Source organism: Leopardus geoffroyi, chromosome A1, assembly GCF_018350155.1.
Source record: "Leopardus geoffroyi isolate Oge1 chromosome A1, O.geoffroyi_Oge1_pat1.0, whole genome shotgun sequence".
In the NCBI taxonomy this organism is placed as follows: domain Eukaryota; kingdom Metazoa; phylum Chordata; class Mammalia; order Carnivora; family Felidae; genus Leopardus; species Leopardus geoffroyi.
The window spans coordinates 128,782,768-128,797,471 of NC_059326.1; the positions used below are offsets into that span (position 1 = coordinate 128,782,768).

The following is a 14,704-nucleotide window of genomic DNA, read 5'->3' on the forward strand; positions in this document are numbered from 1 at the left end:
CATAGTTTTCCAAAGTCTTGGGGAGCCAATAAAATAGTGCTGGAAAGATGATTTGTAAGGCAGGAATATAGTTAACAGTGAGGAGACGGTCATACACCTGGGCACTGGACATCAGCATTAGACCACAGACAGGTCTCAGAGTATGGGAATAAGGTCTGTCTTTTTACCAAGAATAGCCTGTGTCTAGGCAGGTAATAACAGTTAGTTATAATATTTATGAGCAGTGATTGGTCTTTCCATGCCTTAAAAAATTGGACTCAAATTAGGATTTCAGGAGAAATTTCTAGAACTGAGATGCAGGGCATAGACCAAGGGACAAAAACACTTTGCTACTTAATTCTACCAGCAAGAAAAGTGACTTCATAGTGACCAATTTGCTTGAGCAATCATACATGTTTCTCCTGCTTCAGCACAAAATTTCCTCAAATGGAAACTTACAGGGCTTACCATAAAGATAGGACTTTAAGGATTAGATATTAAAGACACATTACAGGAAGATATAGAACTCTCTATCACAGAAGCATAAGGACATCCAAGTAAAGCATTGCTTCAAATAAAAGTTCATGATTGGAGCTCATTAAGTGATTAGAGTTATAGATGTTGTCCTAGTAGTTTTCATCATAGAGATAAAAGTCAAAATAATTGGAGCTGTTCCCACCTGTTATCACTGGTGTAACTTTAATGAGCCACTGCAAAATAGCAGTGGACCTTGTCATTATTATCAACAAATATTTGAGTGTTCCCCTGTGTGTAGGGCAAGATCCAAATTCCATAGGACAAGGCAGATGTTTATCAACTCTGAAGACGGGGGGAAAATATTTGAAGTATTGCTTTGTATTAGCATTCTTTTATTTGCCTTGGAAGCCACAGTGAAAGACTTAATGCTTCTATATGTTTTAGTATTATAACAAGTTTCCAACCTACAAATTACTTGAATTCCAAAAGTTCTATGTAAGCAGATCGTTTAAATTCAACACACTTTCCATTGAAATTGTGTTATAAATGGTAGTTAGTTTTCATAATAGTTCACATCCCTTTTAAATCCACAGTTCATGTGAATTGATGCACATTAGCAAAAACACATACTGGTTAGCAATGGAATCAAGAGAGATGCAATAACTCTACAGGTTTTAGAAGGAGAGATGGAGAAAAAATATGTATATCTGTGAGGAAAAAAATTGTTTTCAAATAGATTTCACTCAGCTGAAAAATTTTAGATCATAACCTGAGCGTGATCTATTAATCATCAATAGATAAGCATCATCTATTGGATCCCTTTGCAGCCAATAGATGGTGCTGTTGTCACACAATAGTTGGGTTGCTCTTAATTCTCAAGACAAAGGGAGGTTGTGGGAAGTATATACAAAGTGGTTTTAAACTGTGTTGTTAAAGGAAGCAGAAAAAAATAAGAGAGGCAGTATGAACTTGGTTATATGTGGATGATATCGACACATCAGGTTTTGTAGCAAAGAAGGTGACTCTCCTGGTATATTTTCTTAAATTTCTGTGTGAAAATTAGATATAATTGAAAGCACACCTTTTCTTATCCATAATATTTTCTTTGAGATTTAGTTTACTCAATGATTAAAAATAAAGATGGTTGTGAGAATTAAACAAGAAAAAAAGTGTCTAGTGTCATACACATAATTGTTGCTCAACAAATATGTTTCTGTTTATCTCCTAAATGAGTCAGATACAATTAATAAACTACAGTAGTATAATGTTATTGATATATTGCAAAATTAGACTAAAATAGAGGCACCTGTGTGGCTCAGTCAATGAAGCGTTCACCTCTTGATTTCGGCTCAGGTCATGATCTCATGGGTTCGTGAATTGGAGCCTCATATTGGGTTTTGAGCCGACAGCATGGAGCCTGCTTGGGATTCTCTCTCCCTCTCTCTCTGCCCCTCCCCTGCTTACTCTCTATCTCTCAAAATAAATAAAAATAAACTTAAAAAATAGACTAAAATATGTGATCTCTGGAATCTTATAAAGAAGTAGGAAAGATGTTAAGCTTTGTCGTTTATTGCTAAGAATAAACAATTTTTAAGGCTGATTATTTTATTCTTTTGTTGGTAAATATCCTGATATGCATTTACCAAGTACACCCTTGAGTAGATGTAGTCTACTTTCCACACAATATATTTGGAGATACCCATCTTAAAGTAAGATTACCATTTTGCAGATCTTCACTATTTGTGACTATAGTCTTAACCTTTTTGAACATTGGTGGAAAATAAGAAATAAGTAGGGAAAAATAGCAGGATGAATGCTCTTTATTGCAACCTTCACAAGCAAAATAGTACCAACCTTTCCTTTTTATGCTTCTATAGCCTTCCTTTTGGTGAAGTCACAGTTTATTAGCATGCCTTTCTGCCAAGAGAACTGAAGCAGAGAGCATAGGTAAAATTTATGTCATCCAGTTTTATTAGTTATTAGCCAACGTAAAGTCTTATTGTAGAGAAAGTTAAAACTAATGACTAAAATAATGGGATACTATAAATAAATTGCTCTTACTAGAATTACTTTATCCTTTCCTTTCCTAACTGTCTTTTCATTGCTCAGGTTGGTCTCAGACTACCTCAATTTCTCCCTCTTCCCTGGGTCCTCTAGGTTTCACGGGCGGAAGGAAGTAGTTGAGAATGCCTGTCCAGTGAAGGCCTGCTTCCTTGAGGACCTGTGAATCCAAGAATTGTTCCTCTGTCTTTTCTATACAGACATTTTTCTCTCTTCCTAAGGACTTCTTGCTCCAAGTGAGAGAATGATTTCTCGGTCAACTCTTCTTGTCTAAACACTGGAAGCAGACCTTAAGTCATGCTCTAGCCTTAAATCATAGCTCCACATGTGAAGTAGGCCTTGTATTTCCTTGGGCTGTGGAATTGCAGGGAAAATCCTGCATTGTCTTCCACCTGATTACTTAGGAGTTTGTGACAGATCCTTTGATAACTCTGTGACAAACGGGTAGAGAAAGAAGCAAAATACATGATGGTCTTTCTGCCATCCATAAGATATTGATTTTGTTTAGGGAACCAGTACATGTTCTTGAATGCATTTCACAGTCTCAAAAGTGTGATACTGGGTCTGAATCCAAGATTTTCACAGGGCTACTTGGAGCTCGAGGAGTGTGAGTAGGTTGCCTTCAGGGAAGGGAAGGGGAGAAAAGATGAAGTGGTATTGTGGACCCCTGCCTCAACTATAGAAGCTCTGCTTTGAACAGTTTCATAAATTCAGCCTCTGCTGAAGATATTTTTAAAGAAAAGAGTTTGAAAATTATTGACCCTTCAACCTCTTAACAGCTAAAACCAATATTATACTCAGGAATCTGGTTCACAATTACTGGGGTAGTTCCCCTTAAGCTGATGAATATCACAGTTCATTAGATGATTATGTGATTTCTTTATCAAAATATATTTCTATTCATTAATGATAAGTAGTGCCTGATGGTAACTAAATTAAACAGATTAATGAAGGGTATTACTAATTTCATGGATTAATAAATAAATATATATTTTTTAAAAATTAAGACTAATGCACCGCAAAATGTACTCTATTTATTTTCACTGAATTAGCCATATTTGAAACTGTCATATAGTCTGTGAATTAGTAGCTAATAGTGCAATCTGTGACTCTTTTATGATCTTTGATAAAATGACCAAGTACTACTTGATTTCTATAAACCTATTTGGATCTAGAAATCAATCAAATAATCAGCCATATCTTCTGTATTTCAAATATGAAAATAAAGTTTGGGGTAGGCCCAAGCTTTACAAGTGATCTAATTTTCTAATTATCTAAATTCAAATAATATTTGCCACTGTTTGTTTATTCCTTTAGTTTCTCTTTTTACCTCCCTATTGATATCCCCATTTGTTCAAGTTAGACTCTCAAAGTGAAAATCAAATACAGTATTTAATTATATTGGTTTATACTTGAGCATGTGCTAATTTTGAGAGGAGAAAATATTACCCCTTTTTATATTAAGGATGAACCAGATTGGAATTTGCTTGCTTTGTATAGTGATTGTCACTAAAAATGAAATGAGTTTTCAGTCATAAATTTCCTCACTGGACTTTTTAAAACCTGGAATTTCCGTATGATATATCTTAAAGCATATGTGATTTAGCTAAACATTATTTTATTTTATGTTTTTATGTATGTATGTGTTTATTTATTTTGAGAGAGAGAATAACTCCATTAAGTTACACATTGGAGGTAATTTAGCCTTACAAATTCTAACAAAGAATTGTAGAATATATTAGGTGAAAAAAATACTTTAACAAACTGATTTCCTACACATCAATCAAAACCTAAAATGGCTGCATCTCTTGTATTTCTTCATGGAATAAACAGTCATGAATCTATCATTTGAATTTTTCCTTTTTAATGTTTACCTTTTTTGGAGCAAATGTAATTACAGCTGTACTTTTTCTCAGGGTTGAAAATTCCTTGCAGTTTGGAAAATAAATGATTTTTGCACAAAAATGTTTGATTCCCACAATAATAGGAAGTAAAAGCAGTAAAATGCTAGACATTTCTAGGACCCACATGCTTGATTTGGGGATGCACTCAGAAAACCTATTTAACTTTTTATTGTAAATCATCCTAGATTAATGTAATAGATTATTCAATATATATTTGTTGGCTAAATAACATATTTTTAGAACTTTAAGTTTTTGTTTATATATAAGATTGTTAGGGAACAATAGATAAGAGTTTATTGTTCAAGCAGAAAGCACAAGCACAAATTTGCATTAGGTACATCTTTTTTTCTTAAATTATGATATTCTTCATATGTACTTTCAGACTTCACTTTTGTAAATTGTATTTATGGCTTTTAAAAATTAATGAAGTCAGATTTAAACAGTTTATTTTGGATGTTCTAAGATAGAAGCAGAGATTCCTTATGGGAAACCTGCAAGTATGGAGAAGCTAATAAGATTTTAGATAATCCATTGAACTAGTTGGCCATTTTACAAATTCTGAAAGCTTATCTGGAAGGCCTCTTTAATTGGTTTTTAAAAAAGTATTACCTGCTGAGACCTGCTGAGATAGTCATCCATGCTCATATAAATATATGTAGAATATGCCAAATTATAGAATCATCACATTTTCAAGCAGAAATGCCTCATTTGATCACTATAGGAAAATAGTAGCTTATGATTATGAGTAAAATGTTAGTTTTTAACTGGATATCTGTAATGATACTGTACACAAACTTTGTAAATGCTAATTTTAAAATCTTAAATGGGAAATGCTTAACGGTGGAAGTTAGTAAAAATGCTTAGGTTCAAATTCTAGCTGTACTACTTTAATTGGCTATGTACATTTGGATAAGCTAATCATCCAGTGCCTTTTTTTCCTCATCTATAAAAGACGTTTTAAAGGCAAGAGATAATATATGGAGACACATAAATACTTCCTAACATAGCAGGCTCTTAATAAGCAACTTTGGTTGTAATAAGTAACTTTGGTCAAATAATACTTTAAGTCATATGTGAAAATGACTTTCAGCTAAGAATTCTTAGTATTCTTAACTAAGGTTTTTTTTAATTTACAATGCTTCAGCATAATAAAGTTAAAATTCCCCAAATCTAACCAATAGAGTACGTGGTTCTTGTCTTTCAGTAGCCCTCACTTTCATGTATTATGCACCAACACTTCTAAGCCTCTTGTTGTATGCAAAATTCAGTCTTTTATATATCACCAGACAGACTGATTTAGAAATATCACCTGGTTGCACTGATCACTGCCACTGGGGTAGAGGGCCAGACATGAGTCAGACAGAGAGGATCTTAAACTTGGCCATCTTATCACCATTTCTTCAAGCCAGAGGCTCTTGTCAGGCATCAGAAAAATCTCAATCTTGCTTATTTGCAGGGGGGAGAGCTATCTCAGAGATGTGTCACCTCACTCAACCCAACCTCTTTTTCCACCCCACAGTCACCTCCAAATGCATTAGTCTCCCCTTGCACTGTCCCACCTGTGGGAAATATTAGACTGGAAGTAGACAAATGGTTGGAAACATCACCAAGGATTATATGTGCTTATGGGTCACAACCAATATAGGCCTCCACCTTTAATTTGGTAATGGTAGAAGAAAATCCTGCCTCCATTGTGATAGATACCTAATGAGTTTTGAAGCTCCAAAATTTAAAAATTAAAGGCTGCCCAAATATCTTCCCTGGCCTATGAGGATGCATTAGGGAAGGAGCAGTGGTCTGGAAAAGGAGAGATGCCTAAGCCTGCTGTTTAATTATTCAGGAGACTTGGTGTCACCTGCCTGTAACTGGCACCTGTCAAGGGTCTTACCTACAGGGTAACTAAGACCATAGGATGACAATATTTATAGGTACCAAATTAGAAATTTTGTAATTCCTAACCCAACCATCTTTTAATATGTAAGTCTTGGTCACCTTTCAGATGTGTAAGAACACCCTATTTGCAGAGAAAAGGGGAATTATTTCCAAATAAAAACAAAACCAAAATCCTCTTCCATTATGGATGCTTACTGAAGCTCGTCTTTATCTTGATGGTTACAAAATGTTGGTATTTCAGCTCTGGCCCTTGTTCTATACATTTATTATTCAGCACTGTGGTAAAGCAAGAGCTCTTTTATCTCCCCCAATTTATTTTTTTTATCCATCTATTTATCTATATCTTTTAGTGGTTTGGCTTTATGAATTTCTTTGTTTTCCTAGTAGAACATTTAGTTCTCAAGCATTTTGGTCTCAGGATCTCTTTCACTCTTCACACTTATTGACAGAGCTTTGTTTATAAGATATGTATTAATATTTATATTGAAACTAAAACCAAATTTTTAATTATTTTAATATTTTTTAAAATTAAAACCAGTAAACCTATTACATAAACAAAATATCTTTTGTTGTTTACATAAAGAATATATATTTTATTTATTTATTTATTCATTCATTCATTCATTTATTTATTTATTCTTTTAAGAGAGAGAGAGAGAGAGAGAGTGCACGCACGTGCCCTGGTAAGGGCAGAGGGAGAGGAAAAGAGAGAATTTTAAGCAGGCTTCACACCTAGGGCAGAGCCTACTGTGGAGCTCAATCTCAGGACCATGATATCATGACTTAAGCTGGAATCAGGAGTTAGATGCTTAACTGGCTGAGCCACCCAGGCGACCCCCCAAAAATATATTTTTGATCAGAAATAATGATACATACCCAAACAGAAACATTTAGAGAAAGGGGTAGCATTGCTTTATGTTTTACAAATGTCCCTGATGTCTAACTTAATAAAAGATAGCTGGATTATGTCATATCTGCTTCTTTATTCAGTCTGTTGGTATATCACATACATGTAGCTTCTAGAAAACTCTACTGTATGTTCACAAAGAATGGAAGTGAAAAAGGCAAATGATGTTCTTAGTATTATTACTAAAATAGTGTTGGCCTCTCAATCCCTTTAAAAAGATAGAATATTGTTGGGGTGCCTGGATGGCTCAGTCGGTTGAGCATCCGACTTTGGCTCAGGTCACGATCTCACAGTTGGTGAGTTCAAGCCCCACATCGGGCTCTGTGCTGACAGCTCAGAGCCTGGAGCCTGCTTCGGATTCTGTGTCTCCCTCCTTCTACCCCTTCCCCGCTCATGCTCTCTCTCTGTCTCTCAAAAATGAATAAATGTTGAAAAAAAAGGTAAAATATTGTTACTTCTGCTATCTTTAAATCCATATACCACTGACCATTATGATCCACTTGGATTCAAACTTTTGTTTTGGCTGGTTTTTAAAAAAATTTTTTATTATTATGTTTATTTATTTTGAGAGAGAGAGAGACAGAGTACGAGTGGGGGAGGGGCAGAGAGCGAGGGAGACAGAATCTGAAGCAAGGTTCTAGGCTCTGAGCTGTCAGCACACAGCCTGACATAGGGCTGGAACCCATGAGTGTGAGATCATGCACTGAGTCGGAGTCAGACGCTCAACCAACTGAGCCACCCAGGTGCCCCTGTTTTGATTGTTTTATTAAAGCTGTTGTTTTACTATTAATTAAATTAAAGTAATTAAATATAATTAAAATTGTGCATTGTTTTACATAATAATCCTCACTGAGCACCAGTGTCAATTGTTTATTGTTGTATTAGGACTTATTAAGCCAATACGTGTATTAGGTTAATGTTTTTGTTATCAAATTAATTTTTAAATGTAAATTAGACCCTAAAGTTTTTACACCTGACCAGGTACTTAAATTTGATCTGTTTGTAAAGATGGAAATTTTTGCTGTGGTAAGTAGGATTGTCTTTACAACTATTATATGAAAGCATATTAGTACAAATAAGTGTACAATTTGTATATAATTTCTTACTCAGTGAGAGGGATAGACTTCATTCCCAGTTCTTAAAAATTATGGAAGTAGGACTTATTACAAAGAATGGAGTAGTTTTAAAACAATTTATTTCGGGGCAAGAACTTAACATCTGATTACAAAAAATTTGTTCAATAAACTAATAGCCTTATTTTGTATATGTAATTTTTTATATATCTTTGATGTCTTCTATTTATAAATAAGATTTTCTCAGCAATTATCAAGGAATTAGCTAAACTAACTCATGTGTTACTCTGTCTTTTCATTTATACACAAATAAGTATTGCTTATGATTTTTAAAAATCTTGGGAGACCTTAAATTGATAGACCTAAGAGGTAAGAGATAGGATGTTAATTTTTTTATCACAGACATTGAAATATACTTGTATTACATATGCCTTTAGTGGTGGTACTGAGACTGGTAAACCTCTTTATCCTCTTCTCTGCTAAATTTTTTGATTTACGTTTAAAAGCTTATAGAACACACACCTACCTTCAGAAGACAATTTGTTAGCATTTTGTGTTTTAGATGGTAGTTTTCCTTTCTGTACTTGTGATTGCTAAAAGGACATATATCTTCATATTCAGATGAGAGCTATATGAAGGCACAGGTATTTTGATTCTTCCAAACATGTTAAAAATTGTCATGTAAACCTACTTTAGTGTATGCTAAATTTATGATAACTTTTGTTATTACCTGTTTATATATATAGATACAAATAGCATTTTAGTAAAGACACTTAGATATTTTGAGCCTCTACTATGAGAGTAATGCACCTCTCACTGTTACAGGCTCCTTTTACTCTGACTCTTGTCCCTACAACTAGAGGCTTTACTGCTAATACCTTGACTTACTGTTAATTTATTGGGTAAGGTAAGCAAAAGGTTAGTCCCTTTTATAAAACCTGGGGAACCTCTGTGTTAAGATTAAATCAGCTTGATTCAGTGAGTCCATAATGAAATGCAGAATTTCCCTAGCCCCATACTTCACAGTTATTACCTATTGATGGCTTGTCCATGAAATCTCAGCCTTTCACTTATTATTACTAAGGCAAAGGAAATAACACTAGTCCCTCATTTTTCTTAGGCTATCCTTTTGTGGCTTCCTTTCTCCCGCATACTCACTCCGAGGAATTTCCTTGGTCTGCAATTGAAGGAATTTTTAGTTGGTAGAATTTCAGGCAGAGATTTGCAACAAGGTCATTTTGCTTAATTATGTCATTCAGTCTATTTAGCATAGTGTAAGGTTGGTCATGGAGTGGGAAGAGAAAGTAGTATTTTGTAAAGGCCAGATTTCTCTCCCTGACTAGTGTGATTATTGTTAAGCCATGCTCCTCCCCTTATACTTACTCACCATGGTCTTCTCTGTTTCAGCTTGCATTCCCTGAGTAGGCAGGCACACTCACTAACTTTTGGGAATTACCAACTTCACCTGGTTTCCCTAGGCTAAAAGGCTCACTGAGAAGGGTACATGTTTTGAAACCACCAGTTTGACAAAGCTGCTTTGAAGGATATAACTGAGACTGTGGAAACAGAAGAAAATACCAGATAGTTTTATATCTTTTATATGAACCTAAAATACCTGTTAATCAAATTTTTATTATTGAGATAAGTAAGCCTATTGCATTCTCATCCCATCCCTGATTCCTCTACACCTTTTTCTTTACTGCTCCATTTGCTTTCTTGTTTCTACACTGCTACCATCCTGTACCAGTGTGATCTCAAGTTCGTAATTCCCCAGTTTTTGCCTTCTTAATTTAGATCCAGTAAGAGGTAATCACTCACATAGGTCATAGAATCGAACCCATAAGTTGGTTCCCTTGGGTTTGCCAGTATACTGTGGCGGTGGGGTGGCAGCAGGATCTTGTGGTTCCTTACATAGTAGGGGGTGTGAGTAGCTGTTCCCTTGGGCAGTCATAGCAGCCGCTGGCACCTCTAATACAAATACTTGTAGAATTTGAAGGAGTTGAACACTGTTGATTATTAAAATGGTTTTTTGTATGTATTTTTTTTTTTGGCCATTTGTGCCCTAAGATTAATTAGTTCCTTTTTTTTTAAACAAAATCTACATTTACTCTACCAAAATTAATTTTGCATACTATGGTAGAAAATTTAAAATTTTTATAGTAAGTTTAGAATTTGCTTTTTCTTTAAAAAAAATTTTTTTTATTGTTTATTTTAGAGACAGAGAATAGAGCACAAGCAGGGTCGAGGCATAGAGAGAGGGAGGCAGAATCTGGAACAGGCTCCAGGCTCTGAGCTGTCAAGCAGAGAGCCTGACATGGGGCTCGAACCCATGAACCATGAGATCATAACCTGAGCTGAAGTCGGACGCTCAATGAACTGAGCCACCCAGGCCCCTAGAATTTGCTTTTTCTAACAAAACTAACTCTAAATGGAATCTCTTCTTTGTCCTGATAATTCTTTTACCAAATGAGGAGGTGTGAAATATCCAAAGAGAAAATATTACTTGTAGTAACTACTGTGTCATGACTTCCTTTAAAAATAAGGTAATCACTTTTGTCTTGTAGGACAGACTATTCGAGAGAAAAGAATTATAGAAACAGCAAATAAAAGAGAAGTCGACTATGAAGTAGGGGATATCCCAACAGAATGGGAAGGTAAGTTTGTGTTTTTACTAGTATCTTCTGGAAGGCAAATTGTTTATACAAAATTAACAGAAGCAGGTATAATTATATGTTTATTCTTTTCACAAAAATTTTAGTAATCCGAATCCATGAACTTTTTTAAAGATATTCCATTTCTTTAAACATTGTGAAGGTGTCACACTTTAGTAAGGAAACACATAAACAGTGAAAGGAACTTTTTAAAAAAATTTTTTTATGTTTATTTATTTTTGAGAGAGAGACAGAGGGTGAGCAGGGTAGGGGAAGAGAGAGAGGGAGACACAGAATCCGAAGCAGGTTCCAGGCTCTGAGCTGTCAACACAGAGCCCGACGTGGGGCTCAAACCACGAGCCGTGAGGTCATGACCTGAGCCGAAGTTGGAGGCCCAACCGACTGAGCCACCCAGGCGCCCCCAGTGAAAGGAACTTTTAAACATTAGCTGAGCTGGTACTAGGGTGAGCTGAGCAAAGCTCCTATAATACAAACTTGACAGAGGCACTCACTTTCATGTGCTGACTGTGCAGTCGCACACTCCCAGAGTTCAAATATTGTTTCTGGCACAGAATACCTACATGAACTTGGGAAAGTAAATTCATTCTTCTCAGTCTTAGTTTACTCTTTCATAAACTGTGAATAATACTTGCTGTTACCATCTGGAGTATTTGCTCAACTTAAAATGACCCTGATAGCTCATCCTCTGTTAAGACAAGGATGGACACTTGATCCCTATCAGGACTTTGGAATTAAGATAAGAGACCAAAGTGAGATATAACAGTAGCAGTCAGTCTTTCAGTATGGCTGGAACAATAACATATGATTATGGGTAGTTATCTTCAATCTACTATCTAAGCTTTGTTGCAGGAAAAGCTGATCTATTAAGAAGAAAATGGAAACCAGTCTGCAAAAAGAAATAGTGAGACAGAATGTTTCCTAAGTTTCCTGAAAGTTTCCAGTCCACTCTTCGATTTCTATCTAAATGTAGTTCAGCTGCATATCTGCCTTTGAGTATTAGTGCTACCCCATATCCTTGTTCTAAATTTTCCCTTTTCCCTTACCAGTTCTTTGCCTAGTACCTGACACATGCTAAATGTTCAGTAAATATATATTGAATACATGAAATCCAGCTTGAATTAGCTTTTGTTATTTGCATCTAAAAGAGCTTTACCTAGAATACCAATATCTATCTTTTTCTTTCTGATTATACCAATATTTATTTTATATTACTTATCACTTACCCAGTATTTACTTGTCTACCTGGTATTATAATCATTGTTTATAATCATTGCTTATAATTATTATAATGTTTTTTTTTAATTTTTTTAAATGTTTATTTATTTTGGAGAAAGAGAGACAGAGTGCAAGAAGGAGAGGGGCAGAGAGAGAGGGGATACAGAATCTGAAGCAGGCTCCAAGCTCTGAGGCGCCAGCACAGAGCCTGACATGGGGCTCGAACCCACAAACTGTGAGATCATGACCTGAGCCGAAGTCAGATGCTCAACCGACTGAGCCACCCAGGCACCCCATGATCATTATAATGTTTAATCATCACAACAATCCTATGAGGTAGACACTGTAATTATACCCATTTAATAGGTAATCTAAGGTCTAGAAAGATTAGATATTACTGCCTATGTTATACGGCTACAAACTGCAAACAGTAGACCTACTGCATCCTGGCAGGTGAAGCATACTCTACTTGTGATAACTATAGGCATTAAGTTACTTTTATGCCAGTATGTGAGTATAAATATTTCTTCGGGATTATCTTTTCTGTTTTACCTTATTAGATTTGAAAATATTAGAACTATGAGAAAAGAACATAAAAATGGGTAGAGATCAGAGATTTTTTGAAGAAATGCCGAATATAAACTGACAACTTCTAGCAGTAATAATTGAGATTTTTTTTTATTCTAACAGACTTTCCAATGTTATGAGCTACATTCACAATTCTTAAATAATGTCTGTACCTCCTTATGAGTCTATTTTATCATTTTTTCCAAAACTAGTATAGAGTTAAAATGTTTATAAAAATAGAGTTACAAATAAATAGGTATTGGCTCGTTTTTCAAAAACTTTGAGACTTTCAAGGAATTAAAATGAAGTTCTAATGATTTTTTTAATGTTTATTTTTATTTTTGAGAGAGAGAGAGACAGAGACAGAGCACAAGCTGGGGAGGAGCAGAAAGAGAATCCAAAGCAGGCTCCAGGCTCCAAGCTGTCAGCACAGAGCCCAACACGGGGCTCGAACCCATAAGCCATGAGATCATGACCTGAGCTGAAGTTGGATGCTTAACTGACTCAGTCACCTAGGAATCCCAGTTCTAATGCTTTTTATGGCTTTGTCCTGATCCAGTAATTCAGCATAAGTATCCTGTGAGTCTTACCCTTAACATAAATGTATCAACCAAACACTGAAACTAAAATTATTCTTATAGTGGTACATATCAATTAAATGTAAAAAATAATTCCATACCATGAAAAAGTAAAGTAAAATAAAATAAATACACAACACACTATATTAAAAAAAAGAAAGAGAAAGAAAACTTTTAAAGTAAATAGTGTCAACACCAAATGAATCTAAAGTATTTTCAGATCCAGATGAATATTTGTCAATTATTAGTAGAGTAGCGGTCCCCAAAATGTATGGGGGATACGTATTAGATGGATGCACTCTTCATTCATTCATTCTTTTAGTAAATATCTGTGGCGGACCTCTGCATTCATAGAGTTTACTTTCTGGACTGGGAGAGTAGGTGGGAGAAAGACAATAAACCAGACAAATAACTACATAGTATGTTAATGGCCACAGAAAATAAAACAGGAGAGAGGAAATAGGGAGTGTTGGGGAGAGTTTTGCAGTTTTAAATACTGTAATGAAAAGGCATTACTGAGGAAATGACTTGGAATAAAGGCAGAAGAAGGAGCTGGTTATGCAGATAAGTAGTAGAGGAGCATTCCTGGAGAGTGAGTGCAAAAGCCCTGAGGCAGGAGCATGCTCAGATGTTTAATGAGCAGCAAGGAAGCCAGTGTGATTGGAACAGAACCAGAGGGAAATTAATATATGAAGTTAGAAAAGTAAGAGTATACCCAGTCTTGTAGGACCTTATAGATAATTTAAGGACCCTGGCTTTTACTCTGAGTGAGATTGAATGCCATGGAAGGTTTTGAAAAGAGTAGTCATATGCTTTGTTATATTTAACAGCATCACTCTGGCTGCTGCACTGCAGAGACTTAAGAGGGCACAGGCAAAACATGGAGACAGGAGGCTCCTAATAATTTAGGCAAGGAGTAACTGTGACTTGAACCAGAGTAGGGGTGGGAGTGGGAAGAAGTAGTCGTATTCTGGGTCTTGTAAAAGCAGACCCAGTGGGATTTGCTGATAGATTGGATATGGAATGTAAGAGAAAGGAGAGCAGTCAGTGATGCCTTTTAAGCTCTTGGCCTCACCTGGAAAAATGGACTGTTTTTCTATGCTGTTGACTCTGAGGGCAATCCTGTGGGAGGAGCAAGTTGGGGTGGGGTGAATGAGATCAATTTTGGAAATGTTAAGTGTGAGATATCTATTAGACATCAAAGGAGAGATAGTAAGTTGTATATAAGCCAAGAATTTACTGGAAAATTTTGGGCTAGAGATAAAATTTGGGAGTTGACAGCTAATAAATGGTGTTTAGCATTGGGAGACTGGATGAGTTCACAAAGAGATTAAGTGTAAAGAGAAGATGAGAAGTTCAGAGACTGTCCTGTCGACTG

General features: G+C 35.5%; 1 protein-coding gene across 1 annotated transcript in view; it reads left to right on the forward strand.

The window, feature by feature from the left end:
• NDUFAF2 (NADH:ubiquinone oxidoreductase complex assembly factor 2) overlaps window positions 1-14,704 on the forward strand; it is a 176,129-nt gene that overhangs the window by 87,179 nt on the left and 74,246 nt on the right. Inside the window, exon 2 of the mRNA XM_045494120.1 lies at window positions 10,859-10,948. Within this exon, the coding sequence (XP_045350076.1) occupies window positions 10,859-10,948 (90 nt within the window). The remainder of the gene's footprint in view (window positions 1-10,858; window positions 10,949-14,704) is intronic.